The sequence below is a fragment of the Sitophilus oryzae genome, unplaced genomic scaffold (genome assembly GCF_002938485.1).
Source record: "Sitophilus oryzae breed Bouriz unplaced genomic scaffold, Soryzae_2.0 scaffold_379_pilon_pilon, whole genome shotgun sequence".
NCBI lineage: Eukaryota > Metazoa > Arthropoda > Insecta > Coleoptera > Curculionidae > Sitophilus > Sitophilus oryzae.
Genome location: NW_022146950.1, coordinates 418,646 through 444,014, shown reverse-complemented (window position 1 = coordinate 444,014; position 25,369 = coordinate 418,646). Strand labels below are relative to the sequence as shown.

At 33.7% G+C, this 25,369-nt stretch overlaps 1 protein-coding gene across 2 annotated transcripts in view; it reads right to left on the bottom strand.

The window, feature by feature from the left end:
• The window catches only part of LOC115885282 (sarcosine dehydrogenase, mitochondrial), a 64,928-nt gene that overhangs the window by 410 nt on the left and 39,149 nt on the right, over window positions 1–25,369 (bottom strand). Inside the window, exons 7-15 of one of the 2 annotated variants that reach the window (XM_030904139.1) lie at window positions 20,005–20,188; window positions 18,799–19,064; window positions 16,770–16,970; window positions 16,400–16,648; window positions 14,748–14,863; window positions 13,104–13,136; window positions 10,459–10,715; window positions 7,232–7,344; window positions 30–187 (exon numbers count right to left, since the gene is read on the bottom strand). In XM_030904139.1, coding sequence (XP_030759999.1) covers window positions 30–187; window positions 7,232–7,344; window positions 10,459–10,715; window positions 13,104–13,136; window positions 14,748–14,863; window positions 16,400–16,648; window positions 16,770–16,970; window positions 18,799–19,064; window positions 20,005–20,188 — 1,577 coding nt within the window. Of the gene's footprint in view, window positions 1–29; window positions 188–7,231; window positions 7,345–10,458; window positions 10,716–13,103; window positions 13,137–14,714; window positions 14,864–16,399; window positions 16,649–16,769; window positions 16,971–18,798; window positions 19,065–20,004; window positions 20,189–25,369 lie in introns of both variants that reach the window. The other variant, XM_030904140.1, reaches the window with a different exon arrangement.

Here is a 25,369-nt window from a genome sequence, read left to right as displayed (position 1 = left end):
GTCAAAATGCATACTTTATACAAAATTACCCAACTCCAATAGGACAATCCAAAGAAAATCCATAATTACCCCTTCTTAAGAACCCAACCACTTTATCATCTCGCCAAATGGTTTCTAGTCCATAAAGTGCAACGTTATCTTCAAGGGTGAAAAAACATCTTCTTTTTGTTACACCCTCTTGTTTGATCTAAAATTACAAAAATTGTATTATTCGAAATTGTCTTATTTTAATGTCTACATAATATGAGATCTCCGTCAGAAGTTCTTGTTGACCTCAGCAATGTTTTGATTGATTTGAATTTTAGTTATTTTTAATTACAAATAATTTTTCATGCGTATTCAGAATGATTCATCGCGATGGTATGTTAGACCGTTTATGGACATATCACAAATCTGGTGATATATTCTGAAAGATTCGGCTGCAGGATTAGTCATGTAGTTTTAGTAGGCTCATCATGTAGTTAATCAAAATCTAATTTTTACTTATATTTATGAATAGAGGAATACACTCTTAACAGGGTACCAATCAAAAAGTTACCGCAAATAGGGGTTGCCACGATTCAAGATCGTTCCAACTACTTTATACCGATCTAACCTAGGCATTTTGTATAAGTGCAACCAAACGTATGTATTTGTAAACCGTTTTTCTTGAAATTTGGTTCTCTTTCACATATTTTAATGCCAACATTTCGAAACAGCCCTGAATGGGTACTTTCCATTGGGGTAAAGAGTACTACTGGTGGTACTTCTTTTATCCTTATAGATACAGTAATTTCAACAAATGACATAAAATGCTATGACTTTTTTACTTAAAAAAAGGTGCTCTTCGTTTGGTTCGAAACAGTGAGCGGTTTTCAAGATATTTGCGTTTAAAGGTTACCATCCATCGATTTTAGTATTAGCGAATGATGAGATTAATTTATTTACAGTTTATCACTTAGCTAATATTAATATCTATGCATCGCAACTTTTAAATGTTAATATCTTGAAAACCGTTTATCGTTTCGAACTAAACAAATATATATAGCCACCTTTTTTACGTTAAAAAATACTAGCTGTATATGTGACGTGTTAAAATTACTGTATCTATAAGGATAAAAGAAGTACCACCAGTAGTACTTTCTACCCTAATGGAAAGGCACACAAAAGTTCGCACGACAACGGTTCCAAGCGCCCACCCTTATTATATTATTTACTTTCCATCCCCATTTTAAACTTGGAAAAGTTTAGTGTCAATAGATTTTGCAGTAATAATTAATTGAGCGTCCGGATTGCACAACGACCTTGACGCGAGGCCGCGGGCAGCCCAGTAGGCAAGCGAGACAGCGACGCGTTGTTGCGCGCCGATTTAACAAAATAAATAATTTTAAACCTGCCGTCATTTCGTTAATAATTATCGTATCGTGTTGATTTTTGCATAGAAATACTCATGAGTCTTTAGCGCTTCCGACAAGCCTAAATGACTGGATTATTTTTCAATTTTTTACATTGCCCGAGCATATTATAACTTTGAGATAAAAATCTCTTATAAATTTTAAAACTGACAGATATGAATACTATCATTTAATTAGTTATACATTTAGTTACAACATATTCAAAATTTAGATCTATCGGTTTATGCTAGCAGTAATAACGAGTATAAATAAAAAAATGGTCAATACAACGCTCGCCGTTTTTAGCTTTGGTTTTAGTTTTAGCCCTATTTTTACAGAAAATAAATTCTGAACTTTGATCAAATGACAAGAACATTATCATTGCCGATATATATATATCGTATTGTAATTATTTAGTTATATAAAATATTGTATTGTTTTAGCTTAAAAAAATTGAATTTTGCGGCTTTTTTGCGAGAGCTACCGGCGCTGCGTTAATAAAGAGATGGCTATGTACGTCAATCGAAAGACAGTATTTGCGATAGTCTTTTGTTTACACTGAGTATAGAAAATTTTTGCTACAGCTTGTTTACTACCAGTAGTATTTGAGCGTTTTTTAAATTATTTATTATTAAATAGAGGGAAATACGACCGAAAAGAAAGGTCAAAAGTTAGTAGAAATCCGGATAAATGGAAGTGCAATATTTCCAAAAAATCTCGTGACGAGATAAAATTACAGTCTATTGTGGCTATGATAGACGTACATAGCCATCTCTTGATTAACGCAGCTCCGGTAGCTCTCGCAAAAAAAGCCGCATAATTCAAGTTTTTTAAAGCTAAACCAATGCAATATTTTGAAAAAAGAACTACATTATAACCAGGAGATATTGGCAATGATAATGTTCTTGTCGTTTGATCAAAGTTCAGAATTTATTTTCTGTAAACATAGCGCCAAAACTAAACACAAAGCTGAACGTGCGCTAAAAACGGCGAGCGCTGTAGTAACCATTTTTTTTATTTATACTCGTTATTACTGCTAGCATAAACCCATAGACCTAAATTTTGAATATGTTGTAACTAAATGTATAACTAATTAAATGATAGTATTCATATTTGTCAGTTTTAAAATTTATAACAGAGATTTTTATCTCAAAGTTATAATATGCTCGGGCAATGTAAACAAATCGAAAATATAAAAATAATCCAGTTATTTAAGCTTGTCGGAAGCGCTAAAGACTCATGAGTATTTCTATGCAAAAATCAGCACGATACGATTATTATTAACGAAATGACGGCAGTTTTAAAATTATTTATTTTGTTAAATCGGCGCGCAGCGAAGCGTCGATGTCTCGCTTGCCTACTGGGCTGCCCGCGGCCACGCGCTAAGGTCGTTGTGCAATCCGGACGCTCAATTGTTCTCGACCAGGGCTTCGATTGCACTTGGAGACTTGGATGTATGACAACACAGGTTCCATTTTGGGAGCTGAGGGAGCATATATCGACACCCCACATATCAAATTATAATACAGAAAGTAAAACGCGAATTACGAAAAATAAGTTTTGTATTCTATCGTATACAGGGTGGTGCCAATATTCCGTGGACATAAAACTACTACGTATTTTTGGAATCAAAATAATTTCATCGGACACAATTCACCTCTATACAAAAGTGCTTTGTTTGTCCGCTAGGGGGCATCAAATAAACACATTTATCAGATATTTTTAAAACCGTTATTCCGATTTGAATGAGATTTTGGGCGCCTATGTTTTGCAAAGTGCTTTAACATTTGACCCTCACAAAAATCAAGAAAAAATACGGGAAAGGTGAAAACTACCCCTATCCCCATATAAATTTTGGTATAAATATTTTCCGAAGAGAAACCGACGCCAGATTTTCTTTTCGTAAAATTGTCCCTCTAGTATAGGGTGGCGCCTCTCATACGCCGCGGAGGCTGCAAGGAGAACGACAGTTTGTATTGAAATGAAATTTTATGAGCATATGTATGTAGGTTAATTCAGAGCACGTTTTAAAAATATAGAGAGTTCTACAGGGTGTCCCCAAAAAAAGTTACATATCAAAGTTGTGTTTTTTCTAATGGAACACCCTATATATCAATTGATTTTTGGATTCTGGACGAAAAATAAAGGTGAGTTTTATAAGAGAAGTATATGACTAAAATGTAAGGTTTTTGACATATTTAACATTTTCTAGAAATAAAGAACAATTTTTAAATTACAATAAAAGCTACCTAAATTAGAATTTACCCGGTATAGCCTAATATCTAGTTAAATTAACTATAGTACTTTAAGTCAAATTAAAACTTGATCCAAAAAGTTATACAGAGTGAGACAAAACTAATATTGAACATTGGTCACATTTAAAAGCATATTACTCTCTTATTTTAAATGGAACACCCAGTATATTATTCCGATATTCAATGGAGAATTCATGTCTCTTCAAAATACTATTAAGGTTGTCTACCCCTCAAACAAAGATTTTCCTAGATATGTTTATTTACATGATTTGATCAGAGTAGATCTTTATTATTTGATAAAATCTAGGTGGCTGGTATATGTCTGACGTTACTTCAACATAGCTGTCTAATTAGTCCAACTTTAACAACTAGTTATCATTTTGTGTCAGTTAAAAAACAAAAAAAATTCTCAGAAATTTGCTGAAATTGCAAACTTGTCTTACATCAGAGAGAATTGATATGATTCTCTAAGTTGGTGAATGCAGTGTGCATTCACCAATTAAGAGAATACTTAAATGCTCCTGATTTTATCTAGTCTGGTTTTTTTTTATGGGGATATGTTAAAGATAGTGTTTACAAAACTCGACCAACTAGTGTCGACAACATGAGATAAATTATTGTAGCTGCTTTTCGAGGTAGAACTCCACATACGCCTTTTTAAATGAAAAGATCCTTTTGAAAAGACATTCACTAAAAAAATAGTAATGTTAAAATTAAATAAAACATTATCAATAATAATCATGCGATCGCACCTATCCGTAAAACAAGCAAGCAAAAAAAAGAATTCTTACGGAAAGTTACACTTTACGATATAATTTTTTAACTGTTAAAGGCAAACCCCATTTAAACACAAAACTTTTTAATACCTACTACTGTATCTAAAAGACTTTTTTTTAAATTACTAAATTACTAGCAACGCTTCTGTTTTTCTTGGCTGTTGTGCGTCACGTCACAGATTAACAGGCCCACGTTTGCACCACAAGGCGATGCTGCAGACCACTAGATAGACCGGTCGTAGAAATTTATGTTATACAACTTGTAGTCAATCTACACAAATATTATCAAAAACTTTTTTTCTTTTAAAATTTGTTCAGATTTTGTAAAAAGTATAAGTCAAAATCGCAAAACTTTAATTTGATATGAGTTTCTTAGTTTTTAACTAATATAGTGGCGAATTACAAAAATTCCTTTTCAATGAAAATTAATGAGTTAAATAAAATAATTTAATAAATTACTAGCTTTTTCTCGCGACTACGTTTGCGTACACCTCGAATCGTTCATGCATTGATTTAAATGATTTTTTACTTCTTTATAGAGAGCTAATGAGCATAGATGTTTTTTATTTTTCATCTTTTTTTTATTTATTAAGAGCACTAATACTCTCTTTATAGGTTATTTTTTATTCTGTGAAGGATAATTGAGGAAGATATATTTCGTTATGATGTCACTAAATAAACCCTTGTATAAAATTTTATACTGTCTGGTTTATAATGTTATAATATTGCATTTTCGTACATCATTTTATGCAGTTAACAGGAAGGGAATCATTTTGAGCATTTGATTTCATCTAGCTAATTTTTGTCGCATAACTATAGGTTTATATCTAGTTTTAATTCTGTAATAACTAAAATATGTTTTAAACGCGTATCTTTTTACTACCCTTGTGTATTTTACTCTACAATCTTTAATTCTTGTTAAATTAACAAAAGGGACAATATCACACAGCCACCTAGATTTTTTCAAATATTAAAGATTTACTCACGCAAAATCATAAAAATTAAAATATCTGGGAAAATCCTTGTCTGAGGGGTAGGCAACCTTAATAATATTTTGAAGATAATATAAATTCCCCATTGAACGTCGGAAAAATATACTGGATGTTCCATTTAAAATAAAGGAGTAACTTGCTTTTAAAAGTGTCCAATGTTCCATATTAATTTTGTCTCACCCTGTATGACTTTTCGGGTCAAATTTTAATTTGGTTTAACATACAATGTTTACTGTAATTAAATATTAGGCTATACAAGGTAAACTAAAATTTAGGTAGCTGTTATCTAAATTTAAAATTTACTCTTTATTTTCACAAAATGTGAAATATGTCAAAATCCTTAGATTTTAGGTATATGCTTCTTCAATAAAACTGACCTTTATTTTTTTCCTAGAATCCGAAAATCAATTAATATATAGGGTGTTCCATTAGAAAAAACACAACTTTGATGTGTAACTTTTTTTGGGGACACTACTTTCTATATATTTTTATAAAATTGCTGCCAACATTTCATTTCGATATAAACTACCGTTCTCCTTGGAGCTTCCGCGGCGTATGAGAGGCGCCACCCTGTATGTACTACATTTTTTTCTCTTGTAAAAAACGCCACATGGCATATTTTTTGAGAAAAATATTTGTGGAGAATTTATTTAAAAAAAAACCAGACCTACAGTATATACAGGGAGTTCCGATAAGCCGTGGACATAGAACAACTACGTATTTTTGAAGTGAAACTTCTTTACACGCAATGGGAGAAAAAATTGAAGGCCGTGATACACGAGATGCGAGACGCGAGAGGAAAAGTGGTAACGATCGGAGATTACGACGGAGCGTCGTAACTCGGGCTCTATGTGAGATAGGGGGCTGAAACTTGGAATATGGCTGGAGCTTGAAGAGCCCCATCTTTACATATTTTGACGACGTTTCGTGCATTACGAAACCCCATCATCAATAAATCAAGTCAAAAAATCGTCCGATTTAAATGAAATTTGGTATGTCGACAAAGGCCATCACAACCGTGTACGACTCGTCTCACTGTGACAGTTAGTTTTGACGTAAGAAACGTCAGAAGTTGAGGAGTAGGCTATGTTGGATACAACGTTTCGTTTACGTCTTTATCAGGGTGGGACTAACGATTTGATATTGAAGAAAAATGTGGGTCGATTTCGACATAATTGGGGACTGGCTACAGTATGACGCCCTCGATGTCTCGAACCGATGCCTCTAAATGTACGAAATCATCAGGATTTTTCCTAATTATTATGGGTCGATTGGAACAGGATTGGATTAGAACCCAACCCGCCCCGTGGATTGATGTACCCGCATAGAGTCATCAGACAGACAAAATCGCATTCATATCGGAATAATATCTGAAAAAAATGTGTTTATTTTTTAAAAGTTTTATGTCCTCTAGCGGACAAATGAGGCACTTTTGTATAGATGTAAATTGTGTCCAATGAGCTTATTTTGATTCCAAAATTACTTAGTACGGTAGTAGTTCTATGTCCGCGGAATATTAGGCCCTGTACATATTTATACTCGTTATATGTAAATCAAATACCGTATGATCAAATAAAAACGGCGTCACCGATTGCTATATAATAAAGATCTATGTCGTTTTATATGTAAAATTATATGGGAAATGTCATCGCTGTTCATTTCCAAGCCAACTGCACGCCCTTTTTTCAATCATACGGTATTACTATAATAACAATAAATTTGGACAACTGGAATGAGACGGGGTTTGTATGTTAATGAGTTATTAGTTAAACAAATAAGATTCTTCAGTTCATTGATAATTGAAAAAGTACTTGGTCATAATTTGTATTATTTACCTTTTCTACAATAGATTTTCCTTGATACTGTCCATCTCTCCTGCAAAACTGTAGTAATCCAGACTCGACTGGATTATCGTCTATTCGGATATCTTGATGCAATAAATGATATCCTGAAAATTAAACTGGTATAGCGGTACTATGATAATACTGAAGGCTTTGATATGAATTTCCTCCAAAATTAATTTGAAGAAAATGCACATTTAAAATTAACAACCTTTGTACAAACTTAAAAGATCATCAATCATTATAATTTTAAAAATAATTACTTTTCAAAATATCAGACTATGTTAAGGCACAGTGTAATGTATCCGATCTACAACGGTACGATGAGAGCAGAGCAGATAGAGCAGATTTTCTTTGGGTTAAATTGTTTTGATTGGAATTTTATTCCGAATATTTTAAAATTTTTTCTGTTATGGCCGTCGTACGAAGTTGGGTGAAAACATTTTTTTTGTCTGTTATTTAAATTTTTGAATTTCGTAGTTAGTTGTTTAGAAGCTCTTAATTCTTTTTCCGGTGAGGTTTCTCCAACTTCATGTTATGTTGTTTGAACTATACTCACAGGGCTATGGAAAATGCGTATTTTTTTTAAAACATTTTTATAGCAAATACCATTAACATAATTAGCAATCCTAGTATGGAAATATCTACGATATGGCAACATGGCAACCACTTATAAAACGCATCAATGAATGCTGGCGTTCTCAGTTGACAACCAAACCAAACCAAACCATCTTTTTGGGTGAATGCATTGCTCTAGTATACAAGCTCAGTTGTTTTAGCAAATACTTGATTGCAAATACTTGTAATTGAACATTTTAAAATTGTATGTTTATACTAGTCAAATTATTGTGCAAGAACTATGCATACCACAGAGATTGTTAAATGTGGTGTAAATATTTTATGTCATACGTTACCTAAGTGATGAATTGCGTACCTATACTTTGTTAGAAAAAAAGAAAAATCAAAAAGCAAGAGTATGGGTAAAACCATGTATAAATCTGAGGAAAAATTATTTATTCCAAAACGCTTTCAGAGGCAGCATCCCTCGTATTTTGATTTCTATAATGTACATTAAGGTGTACACTTCTACCGTTCTACAAATATTCGTAAATTGTTAAAAACTAGTGATGGGAAAAACCGATTAATTTCAATAATCGAGTACTCGAGTATCAAGCGATTGCAATAACCGAGTGATCACTCGAGCGAAATATCGCTCGTATTTAAAAATACTTTTACGATTTTTGTCCGTCCCATGTTGTAAGTACTCGTTAACGCCACACACAAGCGCCAAGCAGTAAGCTGCGTGCGCAGGGGACATATTTTTTCGGTAATGAACGGCAAGTAGTAAGCGGCGAGACCAGAAGCTAGGGAGCCGCACTCCACTTTTGCTCCTTTGCTTCCGTGCATGTGCATGAGTTATACAAAATTGATCGGGTATTTCGCGTGCAATCTATAAATATAAAAAAAACTCACACCAAAGACTAACCAACGGCGTATTTTGATTGCTTTTACCAACAACTCTAAATAAATAAAAAAAAATAAAAACAGTTTTTAAAAATAAAAACAGCTGTAAAAAAATAAAAAAAGTTATTATATGACTACCGAGGTTCGATCCACCGTCCCGTTGCTCACAAAGCGGCAGCCTCAACCACAGAGCTACACGCTGCTTTCGTAACGGAACTATATTGAAGTATTACTTCGCTCTGCCGTATGGCACTCTAAAGCTGGACCCCAGCGATAATTCAAGATTTATGAAATTATACTTTTTAACAATAATTATTATACATTGCAATAAATTGTGCTTAATAATTAACGTTTCATAATAAAAAAAATGTTTTAAGTATACATTATTAAAAAAATAAAAAAAATGTTTTTAAAGAAATTACTAACTAAAAAAAAATAAAAAAAAAGCTTCTCTATAAGTTTAACGATGGCGATTAGCCGTTTACATATAGACAATAAAAAAAATGTCTTTTAATACTGGCACTAACGTGAACTGCACAATACCTATATAGTTTTTAAGTTTCAATACATTGCACTGACTGTGTTCATAAAGCACCAACCCACAAATCTCGTCGGCTGCTCATGGAGGCTGAAAACTGAAGTTTTGATTGTAGTATCCACCTTCACATCATAAACCTAACGAATACACATATGCCTCCCGTTCCCTGCACTTTGAAAAGCTCTTTGTTTTGGTAAGCTGTTTCTCAATTCTTGCGTCCTTAGGGAGTTGTTGTTTGACATCGGTGTAGGCTGATAATGGAAACAAAATTCCAGTATGATTTTGTTTGTCATCTGGATTGGCGTCGAACTCATCTTTCGAAGAAGAGACCAGTTTTTAAAGACAATAAGTCTTCCTGTAGCTGCTTATATCACCAAACCAAATATCGACAGCACGTTCTGAACCCGTTTTTGAATTGGACTACTTGCCTCGAACTGCATTACCATAGTGTACTGTTCACAAAGCTTCAGATTCAAGATCAAAAATACGATTTGGGCATCTTTTAACCAACCAGGGCAAGACACTAAAAACATTAGACGATCAAATCATTTTCCAAGGCTCCTTGATTAAAAATTAGTGTTTTTAACACAGCCATGGCACTCTAGATTGAAATTTAAAATACAATTTGTTTTTAAGCGAATATGTCAAAAGTTGACACATGATACGCCATTCTATTTAGAATGTCATTTTCTATCGAATAAAGTAAAAAAATACCGAGGGTACCATTTAAAGATCAAAAATTGTAGTCACTTCCGGTGAAACAGTAAGTGACAGAAAACAATTGAATACGTTAATCAAACCTAATTTATGTCATATACTAACATACCAAATCTCATTTTTTTATCTAAAAAAATAAAGAGTAATAGGGGTGAGCCACTTTTCAGACGCACCCGGTATATACGGCATCGTATAAATTTGCTACCTGCAATGTATGTAGAAAATTCGCTCGGCTTTTTATCGAGTAGATCACATTAAAATCAGATTTCAATTTATTTCATTCTAGGATCGCTTGCGTTCGTCGCTTGGTACTCGTCACTTGCATCGCTCGTTCATAATCGAGCGATGTCGGTTATTTCAATAATCGAGTACTCGAGCGAATTTTCGCTCGAGTTATCCCATCACTATTAAAAACCTAATAATTTGGTAGTCAGACCTGTTTGGCGCCATTTTGTCGTGTACTGCAAGAACTTGACAATGTGTTTATATAATATCCCCATACCTTTTTCTAAGCTTAGGGCATCCAAAGCCCTGAATCCTGCAAGAGTCAAGTCGAATCCCTTGCCGGCCTCGATGATTTTATTGTAGACGTTGACACAGCTGGCATACGGAATATGAAGCTCGAATCCCATTTCTCCTATGTAGCTTATTCTCATTGCACGACAATTGTGTTTATTGATTTTTATGATGTGTGACATCCCTGGTGGAAACCGGTCATGTGTGATAGGCGATTCCGTAATAGATTGCAACAATTCAAGGCTGTAATACCAAAAAAATGTATGAATTAATGTACAAAAAATGTATGATACATGTATTTCTATACAAAAAAAAACAATTTAAATATCAAAGCAAACCTTTGAAGGAGGGTAAAAGGACAATTTTATAATATTAAAAAATTATTGTCAAACGTATGATTTTTTATTTAACGCTCTAAATGGGAGGTATTAATCATGTAGAAATCTCCTTTTTTAATAAAAGTTTTGGCCAAGTTACTTGGTCGAGAGTATCTGACTTTTTTCAGATAAAAATTATTACTTATACTTTTGCGGCGATTTTATTAAACGCTGTGGCTAAATAAACCACCGGAGAAAAGATGGAAAGTTGCGGTTTACGCTGACTTTTTGGAAATTTGGTGGAAATATGTTATCATGTCATCCATAGCGCTCCTACTACGCTCATATCTTAATGGCGGTACAATTACCACAACAAAATATATTAAAACAAAGTTTATACAAAGCTCTTTTAAACGAGCACCAGTTTGTATAATTCCGGTAACCTACACCAGAGTTATGTCCAATTCTTCTTTTCTCCAACCACCTGATTTCAAGAGATGGGCAGCAAAATGCCGTATACCAAATAAATTACGAATTTTCCATTTATTGTAATAGCAAAATTTAAAGTACGTCTTCAGGTGCAATTTTTGTGAAAAATCCCGTTTTCTAATTGGCCATCACAGATGTGCACTCTAGGGGATATTTTTCGAACTAGAAAATTATTTCCAGCGATTCCTCTTGGTCGATTTCCTTAATATGTTTTTTCCGAAAGTAATACGATAAGTAGTTTCTGATAGACAGCCGACATACATTCTTATACTGTATTTATAAAAGCCTGATAGCACAAGATTATAGTTGGCCACAAGTATATTTCCGGTCAACCCAGTGTTCTTCAGAATATCATTAGTGTCTTTAATACGTTTATTATTAAGATACAAGGGATTGCTATCGGTTTATCAATTTACCGGTTAAATATCCTAAAAACGCGGTAAAATATTACCGGTAAATCGTCAGAAAATACCAGTAATTTCGATAGTCATTCAAAAAAATAGATATACACTAGTCTAGAAACCAGAAACCAATATTTCAAGGACTCTATGCCTTTTGAATGCTACTCTAAGTAAAGAAATGAAAATAAGCACTACTACTTCCAAGACATATTCCTGAAGAAGCATTACATTAAATTGATAGAATGCTAATTGTTTTAATTAACCATTGTCACAACACCCAAGAAACAACTAATAAAACTTATTATATAAACGCTAAAGAATAATTACATTCAATAAAAATATAACGTCACAATTTTCAAGCATGTGCTGTTGTTAATATGGACCCTCTTTACTTCTGGTATTGCATTATGCCCCGGACTGAATTATCCCCGAAAGAAAGATCTCCAATAAGAAGTTCCCATCGGAAAATATGCAACAAACAGTCTATGACTAATGCTATTGTCCTTGAAGAGTTGTCTAAAATGTCTCTGTTGTTTGATGCGTTCATGTGTCGGCGGTCGGCACCCAGGTTTCGCTTCCATTTAACATTGTGGGAATTATTATTGCTCGGTACACTGCAAGTTTCGTTTTTGTGTTCAAGTCATGATTGTAGAAAACCCTGTCATTCAATTTCCAGAATGCTCTTGAGGCGCTGCTAATCCTGTGCTGAATTTCAGTGTCGATATTGGCCTTTTCCGAAATCAAACTGCTGAGGTAATTGAATTCCGCTACATATTCCAATAGTTCTTGTCCGATTTTTACAGCATTGTTCTGATTTTCCGGGGGAGTGCACATGATTTCAGTTTTATCGATGTTCAGCACGTTGTGTAGTGTATGTAAGTGTTGCGCTTCGTTGTGCAATATTTTAGTTCTTTTAGTTCATCCAAATTCTTTGTTTTCTTTTTTGTTTTTTGGTATTAACATCATCTAGGGTATATACGATAATAATTCAATGGCAATTGAAGACATGATTGTTTCTCAAACAATGCACAACTTTTAATACTAAATACTAAGTGCATGGTGATGCAGCGCTTTGTTGCGCAACTTGTTTGATAATGTATGGACCGCTGAATCAGTTGTGCAACGCAACGTTGCGCATCGCTTTGTTGCGCAATTTGTTTGATAATGTATGGGCCGCTTTACTTACCATTAGATAAGTCAGAATTATTGTATAATATTCTTGGCAAAAAACTTAAAGAAACTTACAATCAGCACATAGATCAAACATAGACCGGTTATCGCTGAACTAGCAGTGACTACTAACATAGTTCCAGTTAGTTAGATGTCATCTGTAGTTATATAATAAAAGAGGGGTTCCATAATATAAGCAGGTTCCATATTACCGCTCTTTCCTCTATGATTTTTGAAAAACAATATGGACTTACCTTTGCGGACCTTGTATAGATAATATGCCTAATCTATCCGTAATTTCCGACAATCGAGATTTAAAGTTCTTCTTATATAACTGTTTCCTTCGAGTCGATATTGGCCTTTTCCGAAATCAAACTGCCGAGTTAATTGAATTCAGCTACATATTCCTATAGTTCTTGTCCGATTTTTACAGCATTGTTCTGATCTTCCGGGGGAGTGCACATGATTTCAGTTTTATCGATGTTCAGCACGTTGTGTAGTGTATGTAAGTGTTGCGCTTCGTTGTGCAATATTTTAGTTCTTTTAGTTCATCCAAATTCTTTGTTTTCTTTTTCGTTTTTTGGTATCATTGACATCATCTAGGGTATATACGATAATAATTCAATGGCAATTGAAGACATGATTGTTTCTCAAACAATGCACAACTTTTAATAAAAAGTTTGATCAAAATTTTACTAAGTGCATGGGTGATGCAGTTGAGCAACGGAACGTTTGATAGTGTATGGACCGCTGAATCAGTTGTGCAACGCAGCGTTGCGCATCACTTTGTTGCGCAATTTGTTTGATAATGTTGGGCCGCTTTACTTACCATTAGATAAGTCAGAATTATTGTATAATATTCTTGGTAAAAACTTAAAGAAACTTTACAATCAGCACATAGATCAAACATAGACCGGTTATCGCTGAACTAGCAGTGACTACTAACATAGTTCCAGCTAGTTAGATGTCATCTGTAGTTATATAATAAAAAGAGGGGTTCCATAATATAAGCAGGTTCCATATTACCGCTCTTTTCCTCTATGATTTTGAAAAACAATATGGACTTACCTTTGCGGACCTTGTATAGATAATATGCCTAATCTATCCGTAATTTCGACAATCGAGATTTAAAGTTCTTCAACTGTTTCCTTCGAGTCGATATTGGCCTTTTCCGGAAATCAAACTAAGCCGAGGTAACGGAAGCTACATATTCCAATGTTCTTTGTCCGATTTTTTACAGCATTGTTCTGATCTTCCGGGGAGTGCAATATGATTTCAGTTTTATTTGATGTTCAGCACGTTGTGTAGTGTATGGGTGTTGCGCTTCGTTGTGCAATATTTTAAATTCTTTTTAGTTCATCCAAATTCTTTGTTTTCTTTTTCGTTTTTGGTATCATTGACATCATCTAGGTATATACAATAATAATTCAATGGCAATTGAAGACATGATTGTTTCTCAAACAATGCACAACTTTTAATACTAAATACTAAGGCGCATGGTGATGCAGCGCTTTGTTGGTGCAACTTGTTTGATAATGAAGTGGACCGCTGAATCAGTTGTGCAACGCAACGTTGCGCATTTCTGCTGCAATTTGTTTGATAATGTAGCGGGCCGTTTACTTACCATTAGATAAGCTTCTCAGAATTATTGTATAATATTCTTGGCAAAAAACTTAAAGAAACTTGCAATCAGCATATAGATCAAACATAGACCGGTTATCGCTGAACTAGCAGTGACTACTAACATAGTTCCAGTTAGTTAGATGTCATCTGTAGTTATATAATAAAAGAGGGGTTCCATAATATAAGCAGGTTCCATTTACCACTCTTTCCTCTATGATTTTTGAAAAACAATATGGACTTACCTTTGCGGACCTTGTATAGATAATATGCCTAATCTATCCGTAATTTCCGACAATCGAGATTTAAAGTTCTTCTTATATAACTGTTTCCTTAAGTGACATTTTGTGTGATAGCCTGATTGACCTCCAGCAACAATATAGTATCCTTTACCCTGAAATAATCAGCATATTCTTAGAAGTTCGAAGACTTAAATTAGGAGAGGACCGTATTTTTGTGTGTAATCGGTGCATTAGGCTCAAAGAAAATATTTTGATAGATAACTTCAGTGCGTAAATACCAATTCTTTAAAATACTCATATTTGACAGTTTTTATGACGAAAAATTTGAGTTTAGTGTTGGCTAAAAATGAGCCAGTTGTTGAATGTAATGAAGAAAAATAAATTCATATAACTCGAGCATACTTAATTATCAATAATTCTGTTAGTAAGTAAAATTACTTATATTTTTTTACAGATATTGTTAATATGTTAACATATTATTATATTGACATTTTGAGTGTGTGGCAACTAAACATTTTTTGCCTAATTAGTATAGTAGCATTGCCGTTTCAGAAGTGGCTCGCTCACTCTTATAACTTTTTTATTTTTTCAGATAAAAAAAAAACAGATTTGGTATGTTAGTATATGTCATAAATTAGGATTGATTGACGTATTCAATTGTTTTTGGTCACTTCCTGTTTCACCGGAAATTACTACAACTTTTGATTTTTAAATTGCACCATCCGTATATTTTTTACTTTATTCGGTAGAAAATTACACTCTAAATAGAATGACATATCATATGTCAACTTTTGACATTTTCGCTTAAACAAATTTGTATTTTAAATTTCAATCTAGAGTGCCTTGGCTGTCTGAAAAATATTAATTAAAGAGTGGAAATACCAAAGGGGGTAAGTGCCAAATTTTTCAATATTAAGTTATTGCATTAGAAACGTAATAAATAATCAGCTTATGTCCTAATTAATAAATAATGCTGCATGTCCTAACAAAAGTTACAAGTACCAAGCGAAGGCGACTCGTCTGTTTTACATGTATCTTATATGTATTTTAAAAGACGTTTTAAAAATGTATTATTTTTAGTTCTACTGTGTTTTTTTCATTTATCTCGAAATAATGATTTTGGCACTTACCCCCTTTCGTATTTCCACTCTTTAATTTTTAATCAAGGAGTCTTGGAAAAATAATAAATAATTTTCATGTCTTGTCCTGGCTAGTCTAAAGATGCCCAGATCGTTTTTTAATCATATCTCAATTTTTTCAAATGGAACGAAGGTGGCTAATTAGCAGATTTGGAAAAAGCATTTTTTACGAATAATTTGGTACCGTACACTTGGTATTTCGAGTCAAATTGTCGTTATGAACCGCATGTTACAATTTCATATTTGAACCATATGCGAAAATGTCAAAAGCTGACATATGATATGTCATTCTATTCAGAGTGTCATTTATGGAATATCGTAAAAAAATACCGAGGATATCATTTAAAAATCAAAAGTTGTAGTTATTCCGGTGAAATTCCTTCCGGTGAAACAGGAAGTGACCGAAAACAATTGAATACGTCAATCAATACTAATAATTTATGTCATATATTAACATAGCAAATTTTTATCTGAAAAAATAAAAAAGTCATAGGGGCGAGTCGGTGAGCCACTTTTGAGACGCATACCGGGTGCGTCTACAACGCTTACTTTTAAAATAGGCCCTACGAGAGTTCCACCCCCTTCTTCCAATGTAGTGATTGTAACGTCAGATTCAATCCCTCCTCTGGAATTTAAAGATAATGTATAATGTACTTTTCCTGCTTTATCACTCAAATGTGTCGTGAATAGCCAGTCCGCGGCTTCTTCAGCATCTGGTCCTGCTAAGTACATCTTAGTATAACATGACAAATTGAACAGTGCCACGTTAGTCCTGGCAGCAAGAGCTTCCTCTTTTATCTAAGAATCGAAGATATATGACTAAATCATTAAGAATTAGAGTGGTATTTCTATAGTTAATCTGATATATTGAAGGTTATTTCAATATTATTACTTAGCTTATAAAACATATTTGACTTACAATATCGTGATTTCTCGAAAAATCAAACGTAAGATCTTTTTCCAATTCTTTCACGTATCGTTGATCAGTGTTTACAACATGATCATAATTTCCGTACCAGTCGTAGCCCCTCACAGGTGCCGTCCGATCTTCTTTGATGAAGTAAGCCGGTCTCTCCCAACCTAAAGCTTCTTCCATTACGGCACCACTTGCTACCAGGTGCTATAATAGTTATTTATGATATAAGTGCTAAAAGTGGTATTTTATTTTGTAAGAAGGGAAGCTGTTGTCAACTAATGTCAAATTTGTGTATTTTTGGCATACTTCGAAGAAAAGTCCAAAAATGGAAATCGTCAACGCTTTGGTCAAATTATTCCATGGTCAAGGCGATGATAAAGATTAACAATCAGGACATAAGCAAATATTACAGGCTTATTGCTTTTTTGAAGCGAAAAGGTGAGGGATATCGTCCAAAGAAGTCGAAAATATTGACCAGAGAGATCGACAAATTTCTTGCAGAGGCGTCGGATGAAATATACCTTATGAAAAAAGTTGCCGTAATTTTCGGCATATTTGGAGCGTGCCGTCGTGAAGAACTATGTAACTTGACATTAAATAATATCGAGGATGTAGGAACTTCATTACTCGTGCATATTCCAGATACAAAAACTAATATGGAACGAACATTTGTTGTTACTGGTACATTATACCGTATGATCGAAAAAAAAACGGCGTCCAGTTGGGTGGAAAATGACGATCCATTTCCTGTATAAATTTACATATAAAATGACAGCGATCTTCATTTCATAGCCATCGTTGACGCCGTTTTTGCTCGATCATACGATATTTGAATTAATACAAAAAGTACATAGCTCTCTGTCCCGCGACCATCAACCATTCAAGAATATTTATAAATTATATTATAAGAATAAATGTGCCACTCCAGTTGCAATCAACACATTTGGTAAGATGCCTGCCAATATTGCTAAATTTCTAAATTTGCCCGATTTTCATTTTTATACTGGACACAGGGTTCGGAAGTAGTTAATTAAGACGTAATTTACCTGATTAACTACGTGTAGTTTTTCTTAAAAAACTACGTCTTTTCCCGTTCATTAACTACATGAAAACTACGTTAATAAACTATGTATTGATATTATGAATAATTTTCCTTTGTATGAGGTGTAATAGAGATAATTTGATGTAAATATTATATTTAAAGCCATATTTCTTCTGTATTCTTAAATACATTATGTGTTTTTAAAGCTTCAACTTATTATAACCTCACCTCAAATCTTTGATATTTTAAAGTTACATACATAGGTTACATAAACTACACCCTCTACATAAACTACATTAATTACATGTAATGTAGTTTACATAAACTACATTAATTACATGTAATGTAGTTTATGTAGTTTTTAAAAGTAACATGTAGTTTTCCGAACCCTGACTGGACATTGCTTCCGAAGATCCTCGGCTAGTTTGCTGACAGATTCTGGGGCTAATCTTAATACAATTAAGCGATACGGTGGATGGAAGTCCAGTACCGTAGTGAAGGGTAACAGCGGATACTACCATTGCTTCTAATCTTGGTACCAGATTCACGTCAGAGATAACTTCTACTTGTACTACAGCTATAAATGAAATTGGCCATGGAATAACTTATTCCAATTATAATTTCACTAATTGTACATTTAATTCGAGTAAATAATTATTTTACGTTGACTTGATTTTTCTTATTTTTTTTTCAATTATCGCTTCAGTGTTAAAAGTAAATTACGTGACTTAAAAACATAAATTAGGATTATTATTGATTTAGTGTTTTATTTTGATATTGATGTGCAGCGGAAAAGAGAAAAATGAAAGAGCTACTTTAGGAGCTGGCTTACTGCTACATGAAAGATATGAAAACCATGTCAGGAATACGAAATACTTTAACGACAGACTATTACAAGTGACAATCGAACTTCAAAAATCAAGACCAATACACATAATAAGTATATATGCACCCGATACTAGCAAACCTCAGACTATGTCAAAAACTTACCTCATGGAATGGATCGATACGTAAATTTCTTCCAGATAATTTCTGATCATACGGGTAAACAATGTTGTATGTTTTTGCATAAGCTTCGTGACTGGTTTCTTTCACCCAAGCTATATCAGGTTTCTGCTTTTGTGAGAATCTTCTAATATCGAAAGAGTGCATGTCCCAATCTGGTCTTCCATTTGCTATCCAGTAAGAAAGCTGTTCTCCTACTCCACCACTTAACATAATGCCTAATGAGTTATATCCAACGTTGTGATACATTCCTGAAATTTAATAAATAATGCTTACTTGCGAATGACACTAAGGAGTAATTTTAATCTAAATTTATCACAGTGATATTTCGCAACTTAAAGAGTATTGTCACAGGTATTGTATCGCTTATAAGAGTGAAAACAAGCAGCTTACCACAATTCATCAAAACATTTCAAATTCATGACACGTTTTTCGCTAACCATCGTCAGCAGAAGATTAAAACTAAATTTTAATAATTAAAATCAGTAACTTAGGATTCTATAATAAATGATTAAAAGAAGTTTTGAATAACTTTTTTATAATTTAATCATTTGTTGATTGGTCCAATCCCAAGATTCTTATATAGATTCTTCTCCGCAACAAATATTCTGGAGCTGTATGTATGTTCCAGATCTCTATATTTGTGTATATAAAGGTAAAACAAAAAAAAACTCAAAATTTAAGTGAGGATGTAGTCAATAATCACCAATAATAAAACTACCTAATCACCTAATAAAACTACTTTTTCAAATTTGTCAAGCTTTCGAAAATTTTATTCCCATCATCAGGACAGTTTCTAAAATGTATAAATAAAAAAGGCATTAATACAAAATCTCTTTAACTGAACTGTTTTTTAACTGAAAAAATAAAAAAGTTATAAGGGTGAGCCACTTTTGAGACGCACCCGGTATGTGACTGATTATCGTAGGTATTACCGTCTTCTTCCGGTCAGCGTTCTAAACATACAGAGTATATGACTTAGTTTCTGGGTTCTCTTTTACAGAATCTGACTTAAGATCCTCATTAAGCAGACTTATTTTTATAAATTTTAAGTCGATTTCATATTTAATCAGAGTTATAACGGTATTCTTCGAAAATGTGTGTTAATAATAGGAAAAAACGTAATAACCTTCAAATAAAAAGTATTTCTGGAAAACATTCATGCCCTGTTTTTATTTAAATAAATCTTACCTACAACTATAGGATCTTCGCCAACTAATGGTTTGTGGTCTGGTGTAAACGATTCTGGGCCACATACGTCTGATTTGATACCGACTTTTGTGAAAATGGGACATAATTCCGTTGCTTTCTTCCAGTGCGATTCGAAAATGCTCTTATCAAGTTCGAAAAGTTTGAAATCAAAATCATCTGGCACCTAAAATTGTGTTTCAATTCTCAAAAAAAGTTCTATCATTATATCATCTAGCAATCTAACGTATCAAATTTTGTTTTTGAAGTACTTTGAATAAAAAAATTAAGAAGAAGCGGGTGGAACTTGGTGAACGTGGTGAAGCGCCATGGGTGATTAATAGTGATGTGTCGGTATTTGAGTAACGCGATTATGGAGCGGTATTTTTTTATAACGCCGTGTCGCGCTCCACAAAGAATGGGGAACCTGTTACTGAAGAACGACGATCATAATGATGACAAAATTATAAGTTATTTATAATTTGCAAATAAATTATTTATAATCGCTCTTGAAGTTAGCTTGAACCGTAGTAACCGCATAGCTTGTGGCATAGCGACGTGTTTAGCTCCAGCCGTCGCTCCAGTCGTCGGTCGCCTACAATAGTTACTGGAACTGTACGTAGCGTCTGGCGATCTCGATGGCGACGTGTTCGCTCCAGCCGTCGCGCTCCTAGAGTTTTAGTTCCCTGTCGCGAACAGAAGTAATTGCTGACTGCTGTAACTGGCTATCGACGCTCGACTTCCAGCGGTCGCTGGAGCGCTTTTAGTGTTTCGTTTTCTCCTGTAGCGATTGGGTCGGTTACTGTTGGCGTTGGTGCTCCCATCGCTACGTTACTTTTGAAATAGCGATTTTTGGTATGTACTAAGCATGGTATAAAATAGCGTTATTTGAAAGATGAAACGTAAAAGCAAATAAAATAAAATGAATATAAATAAAAGTAGGTATCAATGCCAGAAATACTACATAAACGAGGACCGCGACACTAAGGAAGTCGGAACCTCGATTACAAAATCGCGGTATTTTTCTGGAACGGTAGCTATTGTAAATTGTAACGCGACTCATGTGGAACCGGTATTCCCATCACCAGTGATTAATATGGCTGTATAAACAGGATACTGCGGCAGTGCGTCGGATATCTATAGCTCTTATAATAAAAAACTTAGAAATTTTGTTTAAGTGTAAACCTAAAGTATAATGTATCAGGATGTGTTTTAGCAAAATATTTTAACATCTACAGGTTGGCCAAAAAAAGTGAGTGGACAGGCATGCTTTTTTAAAACTAAAATCAAGATGCACTCCCCCTGAAGATCACAACAATGCTATAAAAAGCGGAGAAAAAATATTGGAATATGTAGCGGAATTCAATTACCTCGGCAGTTTGATTTCGGAAAAGGCCAATATCGACTCTGAAATTCAGCACAGGATTAGCAGCGCCTCAACAGTATTCTGGAAATTAAAGAAAGGGTTTTCTAGAATCATGACTCATACAATCATGAACATTGAAGTCATGATTACAAAATCTCGCTTAAGATGGGCTGGTCACGTATGCCGAATGAAAGAAAACCGCCTACCAAAATCTCTGCTTTACGGTGAGCTTGTAGACGGTAAGGTGGATAACTCAAAAGATACAAGGATATTTTTCATGAAAACTTAAAGGGGATAAACATGCAGAACGAGTGGGAAGAAGCAGCGCACAATAGAACGTAATGGAGAAGAATTATAAACTAAGTTAACAGCGACAACCAAAAAGTAAAGAGGCAACAAAGGAGTGCGGAAGAGAGATAATATCACGTATCGGACTTTTCAGTAACAGAAAAGTTATCGAGCTTTTCAGTCACAGAAAAGCTTCTGAAAGAAAACGCATCTTCAGAACATCCTGTATATTATTGTACTTTTAGCCTTCTTTCCGATCACTTTACATAATTCTATGATATTATTAAATATGTTTTCATATTTTTAAATATATTAACAAACAAAAGTTATTAAAAAAATTAAAAATATAAGAAATGTCTCGAAATGAAAAACATACTAGATATTATATTTATTACAGTTGGTCTGTACTTACTTTGCTATATCGTAATCTTAAATCTTATAGGGTGTTCAGAATTCTGCGCCAAATTTTCTAAAATATAATTTATTTTTCGTTGATTTAAATGGAACAACCATAGTCAAAGAAACAACCTGTATGCTATTTTTCTTGTTAGATGGAGAATTTAAAAAATTATATTTTTTGTATACTGGGTGCGTCTCAAAAGTGGCTCACCCCTATAACTATAGTATTTTTCCAGATAAAAAAACGGGATTTGGTATGTTGACCACCCGACCGTATTTGACACCCTCGATATTTTTTTACTTAATACGATAGAAAATGACACTCTGATAGAATAACATATCATATGTCAACTTTTGACATTTTTTCATATGGTTTATTTGAAGTGTTGTAACATGCGGATCATAAGGAAAATTTGACTCGAAATACCAAGTGCGTGGTACCAAATTATTCGTAAAAAAATGCATTTTTCAAAAATGCTAATGAGCCACCCTCGTTCCATTTGAAAAAATTGAGATATGATTAAAAATACGATTTGGGCATCTTTTAACTGGCCAGGACAAGACACAAAAAACACTAGGCGAACAAATCTATTTTTCCAAGGCTCCTTGATTAAAAATTAGTGTTTTTTACACAGCCATGGCACTCTAGATTGAAATTTAAAATATGATCTGTTTTAAAGCAAATATGTCAAAAGTTGACATGTGATATGTCATTCTATTCAGAGTGACATTTTCTATCGAATAAATAAAAAAATATCGAGCGTGCCATTTTAAAATCGCAAGTTGTAGTAATTTCCGGTGAAACAGGAAGTCACCAAAAACAATTGAATACATCAATCAATCCTAATTTATGTGATATACTAACATACCAAATCTGTTTTTTTATGTGACAAAATAAAACAGTTAGGGGTGAGTTACTTTTGAGACGCACCCGGTATAGTATAATTTAAGAATTTCAAAATTATTAACGGTTTCGCAAATATTTCCGGTATATTATTGAGAGCGATTGAAAGAGCTATATGTAATTATACCGCAAATATCTGCGAAACTGATAAAAATTTTAAAATACCTTAAATATAAAAAATGTTCATTTTTTAATTCTCCATCTTACACAGAAATAATATACAGGGTGTTCCATTTAAAAATACGAAGAAAAAATTATTTTATAGTTTAGGAAGTTTGGCGTACAAGTTTGAATGCAATACCCTGTATGATTTAAGATTACGATATTTATGGCAAAGTAAGTACAGACCAACTATAGTAAATACCTAGTATAGTTTAGGTTTCAGGACTTTTCATTTTTGTACTATAAATAATTTTTAAAAAAACCTGAAAAATATATTAAATATTTTTTATTTATTTATTTATATCTCTGAAACTATCAAAACATATTTAATAATATCTTAGGATTATGTAAAGTTGTCAGGAAAGAAGTCAAAAATAAAATAATATACACGGCCAAATATTATATTATATATTTAATATATCTATTAAAAAAATCATCGCCGATCTACCCATACTTTTTTGAGCCATTCTGTAGAAGTTAAAATATTTTCCTAAAATACATCCTAGTACATACTTCAGGTTTGCACTTAAACAAAATTCATATTTTTTTATAGGAGCTACATATACCTGACGCAGTGTTGCATTGTATAGTCACTTACCATTGAAAAGTTATTCCATTATTTCTCTCGATTTTTGATCGAGATCTACTGCACGCTGAGTGCACACTAACTACCGTATGATCGAGTAAAAACGGCGTCAGCGATGGCTATGAAATGAATATCGCTGTCATTTTATATGGGAAATGTCATCGATCGTCATTTTATGGCCATCGCTGACGCCGTTTTTATTCGATCATACCGTATTAGCACTATTTTTCGGTAATTCGCAATATTATCACTGTTAATTTAAGTTCTGACACAATATCCTTCTAGATTTACAATCTCTGAACAAAACCAATTGTAGCATATACAGGTTGTTAACTCGACAGTTACTTATAGGGGAACAGAATGGCAACACTGCCTATTGAGAACGCATGTCGCGTCGTCTATCGACGAGCGGGCCAAGGTTGCCATATTTCAACCATAAAGCTCTTGTCGCGAGTAATGAACAAATTAACAACCTGTATAATAAAAATCATAAAATAAAATGTCCAGAAATCCCAACAAATTAGGATATTTTCAAATCAAATCCAAAAGTGTCAAAAAAATGTCAAACACAGCAGTCAAGGATGGGGGCCTATGATATCGATTCCGACCCTCATGCATGAATACATGGAGATCATTAGACTTCTTTCTTTATCTTTTTATTCAAAGTTGAAATATGATATATGACATCAGAACCGCTGACTTCCAGTTTGAAAGTGTGATTTCCTAGCGACGTCTAGCGTCCGCGTCTCGCCGCACACTGGTTGTGTGTGCACAGTTGGTCGATTGTGTGAATTGTCAAAATAATTGTCAAAATTTTACTTTAAATAAATATATCAAGTACATGTATATTTTCTTGGCAGTTGTTGGCATCAGTCGATTATAATTATACGGCAGGCATAGGCAGTCATTGGCAGTCGCTTGACAGTAAAACGATATTTTCGCCGTACATGTACATTTTTTACACAAGCGAGACACTCCTCGAAAAATACCTTTAGTTTTTGTGAAAATTACTTTTGGTTTTTTATTTTTTTAATAAACCCGAAAATATTTATGACTACGCCAAGAGGCAAATTTCTCAGGTGAGGAAAGTTAGCAATTCATTGAAAGTAGGAATTATAAAATACGATCCTGCTTGGGCTGCTACAATCCTGCTTTATCCTGCTTCAAATCCCAACCCAGCAACACCTACCTATTTTGAGCTATAGTTATTTGAATTTTGGTTGCTCTTTCCCAGTTGGCAACCCATGGAAAGCAGGATCGCCAAAACTGGTTCCTGCTTGCGTTATTGCTATACCACTGTTGCATCCTGCTGCGAATTTCGTCCCAGCAACACTTGCTGTTTTTAAGATACAGTAAGTTTTAGTCTGATTGTGACGTCACACATAGCAACACAATAAAAGCGGGATGGCTGTAACAAGTTCCTGCTTTGGCTGCTATAATCCTGCCTTATCCTGCTTCAAACCCCATATCAGCCACTCATGTTGTTTTTAAAATAGAACGAATCGATTCCTGGTAATCAGTCGCACATTAAGATTAGGAATATCTTTTTTTAACTTGATAAGTTTTAACGTAAATAAGGACGTATGAAGAGTTTTTAGTGTGACATCCGAAAGCGCCTTAACGTACACGCGAACCATAATCTCAAATTTTCCAGTTTTCTACT